The following is a 17,732-nucleotide window of genomic DNA, read 5'->3' as shown; positions in this document are numbered from 1 at the left end:
GAAGGAGGCAAAAGCATAGAGGTGGTAACAGCAAGAGGACTGACTCAAGGAGGAGAGACCTTGAAAAGAAGTGCTGTGGCCATATTCATGCTGAGCCACTGGAGAAATTCAGGGTGATTCACTTTGCATGTGGGGCCTTATGTGCTGGTGCAGATCATTAGAAATTGCAATGTGCACGTGAAACGCAAGCTGCACACCCAACACAATCTGCAGGGAAATTCATGGATCCTGCCATAATGGGGAGAGATCAGGTGCCCTTCCTGTGCCCAACAGCCAGATTCTAGGGATTGCAGTGGGGTGGCCAAAGGGCTGAGCTCGCATGCACTCCCCGCTTTGGCCTGTCACCAGGCACAGAGCTCCTGAGCAGCGTGTGTGTGCTGAGTGACTGGGCCAGGGAGTTCACCTCTCCTTGTGACAGCGCTGCAGGGAACACGCTCTGCTCCCCAGCCCCTGGGGTGGCCTAAGAGCACATGATGCCCCCTCAGTTGCTGGCAGACCAGATAAATTACAAACTGTAGCCTGGGCCTTGTAGCTCTTCCCTTCTGGATTTTGGAATAGTGAGATGTCTTCCAGTAGGAGAAGGGAAAGCAGGAGCAATGAATACAGTGGGGTGGGAGAGGTAAGAGAGAATGAAATTATAGGAAAAAGGGTGATGATGTGGCCCAGGGTTGCTAAATTCACATTTTTACTATTAGCAGAGCTGTTCTGAAAGGAATGAGTGGGTCATTGCTAAGTAGGTTGCTAGTTTTGTTTGACTGCATAATGTGGATGTGAAGGTTGTAGAAATACTGGTAGAAACATGGAGGGAAAAGAATGGCTAATCAGTCTAACAGTGTAAGTCAGGTCAAGAGGTAAGTGCTAGGGAAATTCTATCTAGGCACCTCAGACATGAGGCTGAAGGATGTACCTGAATAGTGCTTGTAGAAAATGATGGAGAAATCTGAGAGAGTAGTTGTGCAAAAGCCAGATTTGGGAGCAAGTTGCTGAGTTTGCAGTGAGCTGAAATGCTGAAGTCTGCAGACACAGCAAGGATGAGGTGGATTATAGGCCTTGTGCACTGAGCAAAGAAAACGTAGGAACATGTTGGTGATAATTTTGTCCTGGAGTCAGTCCTGAAGTGACTCAGATCCAAGAACCACTCCATGGAAGCTGAGAGTCTTTGGCTTGCACTGATTCCTTCTTGACCCTAAATGCTTCTGGCCACAACTTGGGCCCTCAGTTCAGTATTGTGTTTGACCTGCCTTGCTTCTTCTTTCCTTCTCTATGCCTTATATTCAACCAAAAGTCAAAATCTATTGCCCTGTCACCTGCTAGTTGTCCTCTTGCTTTATGCAGCTCCTTGAAACAAAGACACTCTCAAGACTTGGATTTGTGCAATACAGGTTTGTGGTGCTGTGTTATAATCTTATTTTAGTTTGCCATAACTAAAATTTTATGGAAAAATCAAAGTGACGTTAAGTAGCAAGGCATGAATTGTATTTTTAAGGACTTTCACCCAAGTATCAGCAGTATGATCCAGTGTTCTCGTTACATTCCTCTCTCAAAGGAAACTGTCACTTCTGCTTTCTGCAGTTGGACTTTTATAAATGTATTGAATTAAGGTTGCATTTTATTTAATATAGTAATACATTAATATAATCCCCTAAAGTTGTCCCTGTTTTTCCTGGTTTCCTGTGACATATCCCCTCAAGGGTTAATCAAATCAGTTTTGCTGACTGCTGGTGCTAGTGGCATAAAGTGATGTGTACTCAAGTCCTTACTCAGTAAATAAACTTTTTTGTAGTAAACTGCTGTGGTGGGATGTGTCATGTATGTCAGGCCTGTGGGGAGGTTTAAAGGTGTGTCACAACTTCGGAGGTTGTTTCAGCCCTTGGACTGCAGTAGCTGCTGAGACAACTAGTTGGCCACGTGTCTGGGGTGCAGCACGGGGAGTCACACGGGTGCCCTGCTACGTTCTGGCCCTGCTGTCCTTCTGCAGCGGCCTCAAAGGGTCACTGCTGCGCCTGGGAAGCATGGACCACAGGACTCCTTTCCTGGCGCTGAAACAGCCTCTCGTTTTAGCCACTGCTGAATTTATTTCTCCTGGAATGTATTTGGCCTGTGTGGCTGTGTCTTTGAGTTCACAGTGTTCTGAAGATCCACCAAAGGTTTTATGCTACCCAATTCACAGCCTTACTGTATCTGTAATCTGCATGGTCTAATCATTCCATCCTGTCATTCTGTTTTACTGCTAGACTAAGACTTCATGTGTGTGGTGATACAGTACCACATTTTCTCTTCTCCATACTGTAGAAGTGAAGGTGTATTTTAAAATTCTGGCATAATTTTTCAGAGGGACAAAGTAGATTGTTTTAATGGGTTCTGAATGATACTATGTAAACATGTTAGAAGGAGGCAGGGAGTAATGTCATGTATGCTTCAGTCTGCCAGTCCTCAGAAGATTCTCACAAAAAAACCCCAATCCAAACCAAACCAAAACCCACACCAAAAAAAGCCCACCACACACAAAAAAACCCAACCAAACAAAAAACCAAACCAAACCAAAACAGAAGCAGTTACATTCCTGCCAAATTACAAAATGTCTTTTTGGAGTTCAGGTTTGTGTTTGGGAAGGGGAGGAAGCTGTTTGTCAAGGTCCTTTTCATTGTTTTCTCTGTTAGATTTTAAGGCGTCCATGGTGTTATTTTTGCCTTCAACTATTCTAGTTAAAATAACTCAAAAACATACTTAGGGAGCTTGTGTCTCTTCTGTAGCCAATGTGAACAATAAGCAAATATAAGTTTAATTTTTAACTTACACTAAATCTATTTGTACATGATACTGGTAAACATAATGGTTACCATCACAGTTTAATTCACATCTTAAAACATTTGTATAATAGAGTGAATATAATTTAAGGTAAATGGCTTTGAAACACAAGAGTTTGGTCTTGCTTTTGGATAATAGATCATTCAGTTGCTTATTTGGAAACAGAAATATTTCGTGTTTGATGTAAAAACCAGAATAGGCAGCTGATGAGGCATATTATCTTCAATAACAAGAATGGGTATTTGTCAGGGCAAAACCCTCCCCTGATCAGATTCTTGGCTTCAGTCATCTTGTTTCATACTGATTACTGGTGTTAAAGTTATTTCCTTGTATGCATAGTAGGAGAACAGAATCTTAATAGAGAAGACCCACTTGAAAGTCCTAAAAGAACAGTTTATCTTTCCTGAAGCTTAACTTATTGGCAGGACTGAAGCTGTTGAACCAGTGAAGATAGACCTGACTTAATTTAGTTGCACTATTAAACAAAATTGGAATTAAATATGAAGATCAAAATGTGTTCTATGATTTTCTGAAAATGCTACAACATTTGTGTTTCTGTGATTTGAAAACTGAAATTATAATAGCTTTAGATGGCATGAATAGTTTTTACATGCACTTTAAAAGAAACAAGGAAAAAGGAAATAACCTTATTTTAAGAAAGGTGGATGATAGCACTCACATTCTGTAACCGCTCAGCTCAAAATGCTGTATAGATTTTACGTTTTAGCTTTTCCAAGTAATAACTGATCGTTCTGTCAATGTGATGTAATAACGGAAGATCATGGAGGCTAAATTAAAATTGAGTTAGTTTTATAACTTTTCATTTTTTTTGTTTAAATTATGTATTTGTTTTCCTTCATTTTTTTCATAGTTCTGTATGTTTTAGTTGAAACTATTTAGTTTCCTAATACCAAGTAGTAAACTTTTGGAAGAGTGATTGTACTGCTGTTGTTTTGATTATTGTACCTCTGAGTATTTGATCATTCTCTTTCAGCAGGTTGTGAATATTTGTACTAATAATTGTTTCCAGACATGCTGAATAGTTTTACAATGGTGGTTTTGAGTTTTTATTTTTCACAAAATTAATTTTAAGATATCGAGTTGAAAAGTGACAGGTGAGAGGGCATGGGAAATGTGACTCAAGTATTTAGAAATAGTCTTTCTTGCATATCAATGTAACATAATGACTGCCAGGAAAATTAATTTATCCCAAGTTTTCCTTGATTTCAGTTTGGCTGTTCTACAGAATGAATTCACTTTAGTAAAAGTCCACTGAATTTTTTACTAATAAATAGGTTTTACTTTTTTCCTTAAAATTGTATCAGTGAAGCCCACAGCCAATCAATAACCTGACAAAATAAAGCTACCGCACTTAATGTGCAGTTTTATAGAAAATACCTATTTTTTTATTATACCTAGGTATTTTTATAGTTTTCTCGTGATAAAAAAGCTATAGGCATAAATCCATTTTTTGTTTTCACTGTTGACATATTGCCCAAGAATGTGAAGGAATGCGCAGGATACACACTTTTCTAGTGCTGTAATGGCAGTTTGAATATCTTTCTTGCTTCATCTACCATAGCTGGAAGGGGTGCACTTTTTTATATATACAGTAATAAAGACTTTACTAGAAGCAGAGCATGGCAGACTCAGGCATTACATTTGTGACATGGCCGATCCATTTACTAGCTTGGTTTACTTCTGATTCTGCTTTCATGCATAAGATCAGAAACTTTTTAGATCTTTAATGAATTGTGGAGATAATTGCCTTAGAGAACGCACTGTTTAGTTTTTCACTTTCTTGTTGTCTGACCTAAAATGGCTTGTTCAAGAAAGGTGAATTGAAATTTAATTGGAAAAATTACTGACCTGACACCATTTAACACTAAGAGCAAAAAGATTATCTGCTGCTATCAGCTTTCATTGCTGTTGCTGGAGGACAAGAATCACCAGAGGACACAGTGGGAAATCCTTCCCCTCCCATTTTCTACATGCAAACATGATGCAGAATCCCTTTTCTCCCTCAAACTGGTCTCTCGAAGTACTTCTGATTATTCTCCTTAGAAATATTTGTAACGCTGCTTTCTGTATCTGAAGTAGACTGTAACTGCACGTATAGGAAGCGCCTTGTCTTCTGTGCCTGTGACGTGTGCGTCTGCAGCTGTCTGTGAGTAATGACCTGGACTGCCTCCAGGGGAACCAGGAACAATTATATTTGTTATTAAGCTGCTGTTTTGTTTTGCTCTTTTTGTTAGCCACTATTTTAGTAGGTGTGGTCAGCAGGGGTTCAGAGAGAATAACAAGTCACTTTACCTTTGGTTCGAGGAGAAAATTCGGTTTGTTTGCACAAGGTGCTCCTGCGTCCTAAATGCAGTCAGCCAAAAGGAACTCACCTCTGTGCCAAGCAATGAGTCTCTTAGACTATTGCTGATAACACTGTGAGCCTCACACAGCAAATCTTGCTGTAAGCAAAGGGTTCAGAAGAATGGAAGAGGAAAACTGTAGCTTTAGGAGGTTTAGAAAGACATTTCCACACAATCAGAACAGCTTTGGGCCAGCAGCAAGGGATTGGTATAAAATTGCAGGTTTTCTGGTCATACTTGCTTGTGCTGGTAGCAGGGAAGGATTTAATGCAAAAGTTCCTGTATGGCTCTATAAGCAGCAGAAATCCCAGAATATGAGGAAGATGGTCGTCTGTTCCATGTACAACAGTATGAAGATGCAATGCTTCTGGTGCAGCTAACTTTGTTTTAATTTTCATGGAGGTTTGTAAATAACTTCTTTTCATTCTCTAGGTATAAAATGAAAATGCACTTTTTTTTCAAAGAGTCTAGTATGCCAGGAAATAACTGAACAAATAAGACCTTCAAGAAACTAGCAAATGTGCAACATGTTTTTGGGGGTAGTTAAAATTGACTACAGCAAAAGGCCTTTGAATCAGAGATGGAGTTTTCCATAGGTTGCTCTGTTACGTGACAATGTTTGTATTCTTTTGGAAAGAGAACTGAAATTCAAATTCTTAAAAGCCATGTTAGTATACGTGTATCGTCTTTATATAGAAGATCCTAATTGTATGGGATGGTAGCTAATCCATGGATTAAAGTATTTTATGAATATGTATAGGTATTCAATTGTTGCTGAACAATAAAATTAAACATGTTTTCTTCCTGTGGTATCTAGGTCTTTTTCCTCCTCTTCCCATCCCCATTAGACTAAATGTCTTTATTTTTCTTCACAGATTGAAATGCTAAAGAAGAAAGTAAAAGAAAAGGAATTATTTATAATACAGCTTTTAGAAAAAATCTCCTTCTTAGAATGCGAGGTAAGGTATTACCTTTTGAGTTTATATTATTGTGATTATTTTATGAAACCAAAAAAAATTTGAACCGATGTCACCTGATGTTATCTGGATGCATATTTACTACATGTATTTGCTGTTCTTCAGTATGGTAATCAAAGTTATGACACTAGTCACATGAGGAATGTATGTAATACAAAGTCTCAATATTCATGCTAACTGTCTTAACATACAATTTTATAACAGTACTATAAGTATCTAAAACAGAAGCTTCTGAATAAAACTGTTGGTTTTTTTTTTTTTTCCCAAAACTAAGGATACCTTTATTTTCTCAATAAACACTTTTACATAATTTCTTGTGGGGATAAGCCAATGTGCACTTTTATTTCCTTGTTTAATTAACATAACTTAAATAAAGTAAGCTTGTGATGAAAACTACTGTTTTCCAGAATAAAGAATTACAAGATAAATTGGACTACTTAATGGAAAGCCAACCTAAGACCAATGTAGAAACCAGAGATACTGGTGTAGGATGTGATCTTCCATACAGGTATTTACTTTTTATGCTTGTTCATAGGAAACTTTTTCATAATGTCCCTTATTGGTGCTGTATTAGTAAACCATTGTGCTGATAAACTGTTGAAGTGGATTGTGGACTTTTGCTAAGTTTTCCGAAGTTTAAAAGAGCACATCTACTAGATGGAGTGTACTTCAATTACTTATGGAGTAGTTTGTTTGCTAGTTTGTTTAATTGGTTTTTGAAGATGCAAATGTATTGCAAACCCTTGGCAAATACTTATTTACAGTAACATGATTTAAGCAGGGAGTAAAGAAGTCAAGAGATCTGACTTTGTGAAATATGGGAAATATTGATGAAAGGTGACTGCTGGCAGTGCAGCAGAAGACAACGGACAGCTCTGCCCTAAGGCTGGGGCATCAAGCAGGATTTATCCTTTGTGTCCTGGGAGATGCGTCCTGGACCAATTTAAAGGGCAGGTAACACCAACAGTAACGGTTCAGGGCTGCAGCAATTTCTGGAGATATCCTAGCCCTAGATGGAAGATTGCCAAGAAAACAGTGCAGCATCATTACCACATCTGCAGTGGAGTGGTTGTCTCTGATCTGTGGTGGCCAGCGGCTCTGTAGCCTGGCGTTGTAAACATTTGGACATCGGGCCTTCCCTCCTGCCTGATCTGTGCCCTGAACGCTGCAACAGGCTTGCACTGGGCCCTGGAAGGAAGGCTGTGGACTTGCACTTCAGTCTTCCCCCCAGGTCACAACAGCAGAGGGCAAAACAGAAACCAAAATAGTAAGGTAAGGAGGACCATTGCACATTACTTTTATTACCAACAAGTAAACTTGTTCATCTTAACTGCCCTGCAAAGGGAATAATTTAGTTTGAGGAATGTAAATTAGCATATGAAATCAGCAAGCTGCAATGCAAACTAAAATTTTGTTCCCAATTTAAAAATAAAAATACACTCATTTCAGCATTCAGCCTAGAGCATATTTTAATGGCATGAGTTTTGAAACCTCAAGACCAGTGTTCTTCACCCAGGGTGCCAACAGAAACCTATCTTTGTTCTCTCTGGGGACCCTCTGTATATTACCACAGCCCCTACTCATCTGATAGTTTTCCTATTTTTGAGGTTTATCTCCCTGCAGAAAATTACTCCTATACAGTTTGGATCTTATGGAATTACTCTTCACAATTAATTGTGTCCTTAAATATAATACTTCTGTCTTTATTGTTGCAGGATCCTTAGTCCTAGCAGCTGTATTGCTGGACATTCCAATATGAGCTCCAGCAGACGCCTGCCTGTAAACTTGTCAGTATCTGTCAGAGTTTTTATGCAATATTATTTGCAGCATTAGAAAAGAAATATGGAACATATCAAGCACACTAAATAGTTTAATTTTAGCCTGCCAATATAACTAACAAGGCACAAGTTCATTGCTGTGGCATTTCCAGGCTAGCTGTCTGATACTCTGACATTAACTCTGTAAGCTTTTTCTTGTCTCCTTAACAGTACAAGTACTGAGAACAGAAGATCTCCTGAAAGTGCACGGCCGGTGAGGACATACACCCCATTCAAGAGAGTGTTGGAATTTAACACAAAGAACAGTACATCTTGAGCATTCAAGTCAATGTGCTTTCTAAATACAAGCAAATATCTTGCGCCTTTGCAGCTTGATTAGATAAATTTTTATCAAGTCATAGAGAAGAACAGCAGCATGGAGTCTTGCTAAATTTATCCTGAAAGCAGCTTTTTAGTAACTTCATATCTGAAGTTACTACTGATGTAAACTGTGAGGGGGATATGGAAGAAGCGGGATGAGTGAAACAGCAGTCAACATTGCTTCTTTAGAAGTTCTCCAGTGCAATGTGTCATTTCAAATGCCTGTAAGGAAGGAGTTGTGTAGCTGTACAGTTGTTTTCTTCAATTGTGTTGCAATTCTGTTTGTGCAATGAAGCTCTAATATATTTCATTTTCAATACTACTAGAAGCAGCATCTGAAACGATACTGGTAGAGGGCATTAGTCTGAAAGCTCTCCCTATGTCTGGGTACAAAGTGTGAGTGCTATTCACACCTGTCGTAGAGACCTGGTATAGTTGTGGGCTCTGTTCACCTGGAAAAAGTTCACTTGTAAACAGCACTCTTTGCTGGGAGGGAGAGATGCAACTGGGCTGTTTCAAACAATTCCCTCAACACATGCAGATGAATGTTGTGTTTGTTGCTGAAGACAGTAAGCAATAGAGCAGATTATAATGGATTTTGCTTTGTTGGACTGAGGCACTGGTTTGCACTTCCTCAGTCATGGGATAGAGTGACTATTGGTGATACATTCGATAGTAATTGTGTAGAAAAATCCCTGTCGCTTTTTAAAATTTACTTTTCCATTAGAGGAAGGAATTTTCATTAAACACAATTTTCCCTCTAGCAACCTAAAGCAGTTCCTGCAATTCCTACAGCAATAGCAATCCTGAATCAGGATTTTAATTTTTGAGTACTCTTCCCTACCAACCCCCTGCGCCCCCCCAAGCACTTAAAATCTTCTCTTTGACTTCAAAGTACCAGCAGGAATGACTGCATCTAGTACTGAACTTATTTAAATATATATATAGGGTATTTTTTTACATCTTGTTTTGATCTCCAAGTCTCAGTGAACTAAAATGAATTACAAATAGTTTCTTGTAGTTCTGTTAACATGAATGAAGGGCATTGTTTTAATTACAGTAACTGCTATAGAAAACAAACAACTTATGTTTTGTATGATTAATATTGTTCTTGCATTGAATGTCAATCCCAGGAGGTACTCACCTTGCCACAGAGCTTCACAAAGTGATTGCTTTTATCTCTGGTCTAATGCAAGTTCTGAAGTTCAGTACTGTCTGTTCAAATTAAGTATACGCAGTAGAGTTGTATTTAAAATTATAATATTGACCTCATAATCCAAATCTTGTTCCTGTGTTATTTCATGGGTTTCTGAATTTGTTAGAGAACTTTGGTGACTCTGCAGCTCTGCCATTTAACTACTATATATGTATATATATACTATATATGTATTGGAGGATGGACTGAAGGATATTTTTATGTGGTACCAGTATCTTGCAGGAGCCTGAATTGCTATATATAATCAAAGCAAATACAAAATCAAATGGGAAAGCTCAAGCTTCTCCAGCTTTTGTGCTCAGATCATCCTCTGTTTGTGCATAAGCTATTTTTTTTTCCTCATTACATGTTCAACTCCTGAGAACTTAAAATGGTCATTCTTTCTAAAAAGTCAAGGACAATATTATGGATTGTATTATGCATAAAAATCAAGAAATAATTGCAGTCAAAGCCTTTAACAAAAAGGTAAATTATCTATTGTGTGAAGGAAGCCTGTAGTCTTCACTGGTATAGTAGTCGCAAACATTAACAGCTGCTCAGTGTTTCTTTTCAAAATAATAAATACATTTGCGTAAATACCTTCTCCCAGAGAAGAGGTGCAAAACCTCTGGAGTGGGAAAGGGCTTGAAGAGAAGGTCCCTGAGGATTAAGTCTGCTCACTATAGAAACAGTCCTCAGACAAAGCTTCTTCTCATTATGCAAAGTAGAGGAATTGTCTTGTACCTGAATACCAAAGACATGGAAGCAGCTGACAGAGCAAGAAGCTGTAGCCTTAACAGAGAAGGGGGAATTTGTGATTGAATGGTTTTTGTGCTTGAGTGAATTTGGGAGAATGAGTTTGCTGAGCCAAGTTCCCAAATAATGATTAATTCGATCAATAGCTAAATGAATTGTGGTTATGAACAACTAAGATCATGAAGTGAAACTCTTAAGTGGGAAAACATTTAAATTGGAAGTGTATGTTGATGAACACGAAAGATGACTCAAATTTCAGGGATGAGCTTTGTACTTGTGTAATCCCGTCTCCCTCTAGTGGTTGATAACAGCAAATGTTTGGACAGTATCTGTTTTTGACAAGAAAGACGCTAAAAACTAATCCCAATGGGCCATATTAATGCCCATTACGGATACAACTTCAGTTCATTTCATGCTTTTGAGCATTTTTTTGTGCCCAAATACTCCCTCTATATTTCAGGAATTTAATTCTGAACCCTGGTTTGTGAAAGTTACCTTCAAACTTAAGATGATTGGATGAAGGTGTTATTTATATATAAAAAGAAATGCATGTTGTTGTAAAAGATATAAACTGACAAATTTGAATAAGTAAAAATACTTATTTCCTCTGGTTTTGGCCAGAATTCAGAAAACAGAACCTGATGACTGTGAGGTGTTCAGTGAATGATAGGAGAGGGACAGATGAAGTATAAAAATGTTGATTTGACATAGGCTTCAAAAGAAAATTCATTCTACTTCTTATACACTCCTGAGGATCTTCTCTGAAAATACTGCAAGCTGTTTAACCCCGAGACTTGCAAAATGGTGATCATCTGCTCAAGACTTCACCAAGACTGCAGGCAGGTGTTGAATTTTTCTGTCTAAATTCTGTCTTGACTATTTGATGTTTTTTTCCAACCCAAATAAGGATTGACATCTGCACTATATTTTAAGAGCATTTTGACATGTAATGAGACAGATGACCATCATTTGATTGGACTACTGGTCTAAATTTGATAAGTGTGAAGAACAGGAGAGGAACAGTATTTATATAATTGTGTTACATGAAAATGTAGAGCTTTCCAGTCAAATCAGCAGCAACATGAATTAGCATAGATAGTAACAAATCTGACTGAAAAGACGGTAAAACTTCAGTATAAATTTTGTCAATTTGAGTTAATTAGTACTATAACATTAGAAACTAGTAAAATTTCTGTAAACATCAATGAAAGCCATATAGATAGGTCCCAGAAAGTGCATTAAATGTAAGTCAATTGTATGACTACATTTGTACCATGATAAGTATTCTTTTGTGATTTATTCCAGATACTCTGGAAAGTATTTTGGGATACAGTTTTCATACATACTGTATAAACAATGCAGTTACATTGTATGCTTTTCATACATCCTGTATGTAGGACTTGAAAAGGATAAATTGCAACAAATACTGTATTTAAACTTTCTATTCTGTTATGCCAACATTTATTTAGAAATAAATTTACCTTAAAACCTTGTAAACTCTTACACTACAGAATCTTGTTTATTCAAAACATGTGTGAATGCACAAGCAGTTCCTGTGGAGCCTTGATGTTCTTGTCAGTGTTTCCTTTGGCAGACGGGCTCTTGAGAACAGGAAGACACTCCCTTGCTAAAGACTCTTCTCAAAGCCAAGTAACAGAAGTAGATGAACTCTTTTATGAAACAGAACTATTGATTTGCACAGGACAAGCAAGAACTAGGAAGTGCAGCTCTTGAAAAACCCAGCAGCTTCAGATCCCACAGATAACATCTGAATACCTCTGGGATGATGGTCTCCAGGCTTCAGCACAATGAGATTGGGATGACCATGGCCCATCTATTTTTTAACAGTTTATATCCACTCACTGATAATAGAGATTTATCTTCAAGACTGTCACAATGAAGCAATCGACATGTCAACTAAATAAGAAGAGGTCATGCAAACATGACAATCACAGTGTTAACTGGTTTGCAATGCTCAGCTGAAGAAGGTGAAGTTTTTCACTTGAGTAACGCTTCTGTATGTATATTCAGTACAGATTCCCAAAGGGACCTCATAAAATCTTGTCGAGATCAGCAGTGCTCAGTGCTGAACCTACAACATAGGATTCTGGGAGATGGATACTAATGCTTTTCAGAGAGGCTTTAAGTCCTTGTTTTGACATCTGAAGAATTTCAGACATGGACAGATGAGCAAATTAGGTAAGAAGTAAGATCTCTCCACATTGTTAAGTCTGTAATTCTGTGCAGGAAGTCCTTACTCCACAGAATGGAGATGCCTGTGCTGAGAGTTTCATTCCACTTTTATTTTATTCCATTGTATTTAATTCCCATTCAGCACCTGGGGCTATTTGCATGTGTGAAAGAAGAAATGTGCTTCAGAGACCTAATGAGTTAAGGCCTTTCCAGCCCTCCATGAAGCACTAGAACATGGAAGAAGCACAAAAAACCAAGGTGAAAGCAGCCATCTACAACTAAAGGTATGTGAAAATTTTCAAAAGAAAAAGGGACTTAGTGGATTAAAAAGAAAATATGTAGAAGTGACCATCTATGAGGTGACAATATTCTGTACAGGTGTGTGTGGTGAGTAGGCATACTGCCATAATCTGACAGTTGCTTTTCATATATAAACCAGTATGTTGATCAATATAAGCATATATAGGATTGCTTTTAAAGTGTTTGGGGCTTTTTTAAAGAAATAAAGTTAAGGGAGGAGTTATTTTCTTTGAATTAAAGAAAATAAAAGGAATTATTACAAAGATGCATCATGCCAATTTAAAAAGTTTTCTTTAAAAAAAAAAAAAAAGAAAAGTTAAAATTATTCATTTTCTTTCCAACTGTTGATACTTTTTTTTCTGTTATTTTGGGGATGGTTTATTTTGTGCATGTGGCTTGATTCCTCTCCTGCCCCACAATATTTCCACCTAGAAGCAGGGAAACTGTAAAAGTAGGTTTTTTCCCCTCAAAACCTACTTTCTAAAGTCTCTTTTGCACCTTTTCCAAGTGAAAAGAAGAACGAGGAAATGGGAAAAGGGCAACACAAATGATACCTGTAACAGAAAAGCAGCAAGGATGTTAGTTTTAATGCAAATATTGGGCAGACTCGGATATTTCTGACAGGAAATTTTTTCACCTGAAAAAATGTAGCCAGTTGTACTTCATGGCCATCTCCCCTGAAATGTCATGTGACTAGAATACATCAGCTGAGTTGCAACTGGCATTGATAAAACAGAAACACTAAAAATTCAGACATAAATGTCTGTTGCAATGTTCCTTGTAATGGGTGTGATCTATTTAAAAAATCTGTATTAGAATAAGTTACTTAGTTATTTGAATACCTTTCTTTTTTGCTACACTATATACGAAGGTGAATACTCCAGGGTCACATCTTTGTGATGTTTGTTTTTTAATGTGGTTTATTCTTTTTTTGTTAGAATACCTGATTTTTTTCCTTCATTGTCATTCTAATAATTTAATTGCCTTTTAGAAATAATACTAAATTACTTAGTAATTCCAGTCATGCTATTGCAGAATAAATTAATATTTAACTCTAGATATCTAGTGACAAAAAACAGACTGACTGAAAACTGTATCTTATAATAGCCCTTGAGATAATATCCTAAGTGAGGAAGTTATGTAAGAAATCATTAAAAAACCCCAAACCAACCAACCAACCAAAACCACAAACCAAATCACAGTTTTGTTATATGCTTAACTCACATTAATATTGATCAAAATATTAAAGAAAGTGATACAAAATAAATCCTCTAATCAAAAAGGCCAAGCACGCTCTGAGGAAAATGCTGAAAACATGGCTGTGTGCCACAAAAAATGACAGTGTATCAGTCTCCCAAGAGAAGCACCAGCGAAGTCCTAAGGCTGAACTTGCAGTGGGTATTGCTGATTACTCATGTTCAGAGTGTGGCTAGTGGGGATTTTTCCACACACCTGCATTTTGCCCCAGGGCAAGCAATGCCTAAGTATGCAATTGTCCTCGGTCCCACAAGTGTTCCATATACTTCTGCTCCTAGACTTAGAAAGCTTAAATCTATTTTTCCTTCTTCACATTTGTATCTAAATTGATACAATTTAGATTGAATTTTATCTAGGTGCTGCCCATCTCTCCATAAACAAGAATTTATTTGTTCTGGCACCTTCCAAATTTCAGCTATGTGTTCATAATTCTGGAGCTGTGTGTTACCTGTAAAGACTCTGGTATTCCAGAACCTAACACTCCCAAACTGTAAAGATGAACAATATTCCTTCCCAGTGCCCCTGGAAAAATACAGACTTGGTGAACAGTGTCCCATCCAGGCTACAGAATGGTCAGTCATGATTCCCAGAAGCCATGTTATTAGGACTTTATTCTCTTTGGGTTTTTTTCCTCTATTTTTATGTGTTCATGCAGTTTAGCACATAAGCTGAAACCCACTGCAAACACCAGTATTACTCTTCTGTACATGTAATAACAGCAGTTGAACTGTAAGTGCGGAGCAATGGTCTGATGAGATGGTTCCTTCCAGACTCTGGGTTACAGGCAGGTAGGAGCGGTGCTGTTTCCATGCCCAGCCTTCCCAATTTCCCCAACCTGCACAAGAGGAAGAGCCTAAAAGCAAGATAAAGTGTTCCTTCTGCAAGATGCAGAAATGTTACATGGATGGCATTACTCAGGCCTGCATTACAGAGGCAGCAGTTCAGAGAACTTGTGTCCCCTAACAGTGAATGATCTCCTGGTGAGAACTCCCTGACTGATCTTCCACAGGAGGTGATCCAGGTTGTATGTAACAGACAGTGAAGTGGTCTCTTCAGCTAGTCCCTTAACTTGGCTTTTCTCACCCTGGTCGTGGTATTTATTCCATGGGTAGCTGCCTATTTGATTAATCTAATTTCCCCTGGCCCTCGGCCTTTCCAGCCACCTTCCAGCTGAGCAAACAAGGGGCGGGCAGCCAGCTTAAAACGCTTCCCACTCCGGTCCCTCTGGGGTACCCCTCTGTTGATATAACAATCTCTGAGAAATGGGCCTCTTCAGTCTTACTTGCATCAAGAAACCTCCCCTGGGATCAGCTTTAAAAGGCGGACATCTGCCACCTGGGAACTACCTTATTCCTATGAGATGGACTCACTAAAGCTCATGGCGCTTAGGAGAGTTTAGAGTAAGCAGGCCAATGTTATATTACAGCCTGAATTTTTAGCTTCAGTCTCTGTATCACATGTAAACGCGTTAAAAATAAACACCATGTAAAGAAAACTTTAACAGTTCTCTAAAAGTTAAACCCTGAGTCCTAAATAGAAAGTGATACCCTGCTAAAAGCTGCTCAAACACACGGAAATGGCATGGCTTTCATCTCTGAAATTGCAAAATAGTTAACGTTAGCAACATGTAAGCTTTTGCTGCTTTTTGAACATAGGGTCGGACAGCAACGTGCCTCTGCCCCGCGCAGCTTCTTATGGCCAGCCGAGTGTGAAGATGTTTCTTGAATCAAACTCAATTTCTATAGCAAGGATTTTGTGATGTGGGGATTACGCTGCACGTAACGCACCCACTGCCCTTTGCAACAGCTGCCTGAGCCCACAGAAAACAAATGCCTGACGTTATTTTAGACGCGCGTGTCGCTATCGAGGCCCTTCCCTTGGGGTGACTCCCCGTCCCGCTCCCTCCCGTCACTCGGGCGTTCCTCCCGTTCGCCCAGCCCGGCCGGGGGTGGCTCCCCGCTCAGGAGCGGCCGTGTCGGCTTCGCGTTCCGACCCAGTCGGGCCCTGCCGGCTGCCGTCGCTTCCGGCAAGATGGCGGCCTCCGGGTTGCTGCGGAAGCGGCGCCGCCGGCCCCGGGCGGCTGCCCCGCTGACAGGCGGCGCGGGGCGCCATGGCCGCGGCGGGCGGCGGCGGCCTGCGGGGCCGGAGCCTCCCCGAGCTGCGGGAGATGCTGCGGCGGCAGGAGCGGCTGCTGGCGGACCGGTGAGGAGAGGCGGGCGCCGAGGAGCGGGTCGGGCCTGCCGCCCGTTTCGCCGTCCCGGCGGCGGTGGCAGCGGCTGCCCCGCTTCCCCTTGTTCAGCGCCTTTGGGGGCTCATGGAGCTGCGCGGACCGCCGGGGCCTCCCGGCTTCTGCCACAGCAGCGGCGGAGCGGGAGGTGCGGGGCTGCCGGCTCTGGCGCGGCCCCTGGACGGCGGACCCGCCTGGACGCCTTCCTGTGTAACCTCGTCTGGGTGTTCCTGCTCCGGCGGGGGGCTGGACTGGATGAGCTTGCGAGGCCCCTTCCAACTCCTGACATTCTGTGATTCTGTGACCGGTCACAGCCGCGGGACAGCGCTCAGACGATGCACCGTGTGGGTTCACAGGCTGCGGGCTGTCGTCGCTGGGCGGCTATTTCTGGGAATGCGGACAGAAAAATCAGTGAAAATACTAAATATTTACACATTGCACTTTTCAGAGCAGCAGTTACATCTTTGAGCAATAAGAACATAATAGTTGCTTTATCACAATATACATCTGAAGCTGCAGGCCCTTTGCATCTTAACACTTTTCAGAGATCTAGGATGTAAATAAGAAACAACGTTAGAATGAGACACCTACTACATTAGCTATTCTAATAAAATAGTTCTGTACATCAGATTGAAATAGGATTGTTTATACCCTCTTTTGTTTTGGTTTTCTGTCCTAGGAAATTCATTGCTAGGCTTCCAGATAAGGGTAAGATCTCTGATTTTGCTGAAAAGCTGACGCTTGCCGTTTTACAAGAGGAAGAACTAGCAAGGATGGCTGAGCTGTTATCTGCTGTCAGGTTGGAGTTTCAGGTGAAACAGGAGGAGATTAATACAAGCAAACATCAAGTTATTCTAAATGAGGACACACGAAACTGTGAAAAATCCTCAGTCTTTAATGGAAACTCCAACATTAAAGAAGCTTCTTTGATTGTGTCCCAAGGGCAGGAGGCAGAATGTATTGAGCAAGATGTTACAAGTACAACTCTGAAAAATCAAAGGACTCGGGAAAAACAGTAAAGACAAGACTGTTACAAAATATCAGAATCTTTTTTGAGAAGTTGTCTCCAATTCAGCCATGAGCAGTTGTCTGGAAAATGATCGGCAGGTATCTCAGAGCAATCCTGGGGATGGTACAGAAAGTACAGCTGCTTCGGACAACAGTAAAGACACACTGGTTGATGCCTTTCAAGAAGTTACAGTTGTAGATGGGAATAGTGGTGAAAAAGTATCAAAACAAGAGCAGAATGTGGCTAAACAACGCAAGGGCCGTATTTTTGGAAGCTTGCACCCCAAGACACCACATTATTTTGAAGTTCTAGAGTCTAGAGCCAAGAACCCAGTCATTAAAAAAAGCAAATTTAAACCAAATGTGTAAGTATTATGGGATAGAAAAACCTTTTGTGAAATAATTGATTTGTATGAAATTGGAAATGGTACAGAACAAGCATGGTGGGTTTATTTTCTTGTGGTGATTAAAGACATTTAAAGTCATATGACATTTGAGGTTAACGTATTG

At 39.8% G+C, this 17,732-nt stretch overlaps 2 protein-coding genes across 2 annotated transcripts in view; both read left to right on the top strand.

Annotated features, from left to right (window-relative positions):
- Positions 1-11,689, top strand: part of MYZAP (myocardial zonula adherens protein) — a 48,559-nt gene extending 36,870 nt beyond the window's left edge. Inside the window, exons 11-13 of the mRNA XM_065641965.1 lie at positions 6,047-6,130; positions 6,556-6,656; positions 8,137-11,689. Of these exons, the coding sequence (XP_065498037.1) occupies positions 6,047-6,130; positions 6,556-6,656; positions 8,137-8,242 (291 nt within the window). The 3' untranslated portion in view covers positions 8,243-11,689. The remainder of the gene's footprint in view (positions 1-6,046; positions 6,131-6,555; positions 6,657-8,136) is intronic.
- Positions 11,690-16,053: 4,364 nt separating this feature from the next.
- On the top strand, positions 16,054-17,326 carry POLR2M (RNA polymerase II subunit M). The gene is made up of 2 exons (XM_065641966.1): positions 16,054-16,189; positions 16,894-17,326. Exons 1-2 carry the CDS (start codon positions 16,098-16,100, stop codon positions 17,231-17,233), a joined length of 432 nt encoding a protein of 143 aa, XP_065498038.1. The 5' UTR covers positions 16,054-16,097; the 3' UTR covers positions 17,234-17,326.
- The last annotated feature ends 406 nt before the right edge of the window (positions 17,327-17,732 follow it).

Source organism: Caloenas nicobarica, chromosome 10 (assembly GCF_036013445.1).
Source record: "Caloenas nicobarica isolate bCalNic1 chromosome 10, bCalNic1.hap1, whole genome shotgun sequence".
Classification (NCBI taxonomy): Eukaryota; Metazoa; Chordata; class Aves; order Columbiformes; family Columbidae; genus Caloenas; species Caloenas nicobarica.
Note: the sequence above shows the minus strand (reverse complement) of the source record. Positions and strands in the feature narration are given on the sequence as shown.

Excerpts from the sequence above, each read along its gene's own strand:
- POLR2M (XM_065641966.1), top strand. The coding sequence starts at position 16,098 with ATGGCCGCGGCGGGCGGCGGCGGCCTGCGGGGCCGGAGCCTCCCCGAG. Across the intron at positions 16,190-16,893 it reads GAGCGGCTGCTGGCGGACCG|GAAATTCATTGCTAGGCTTC; the intron begins GTGAGGAGAGGC and ends TTTCTGTCCTAG.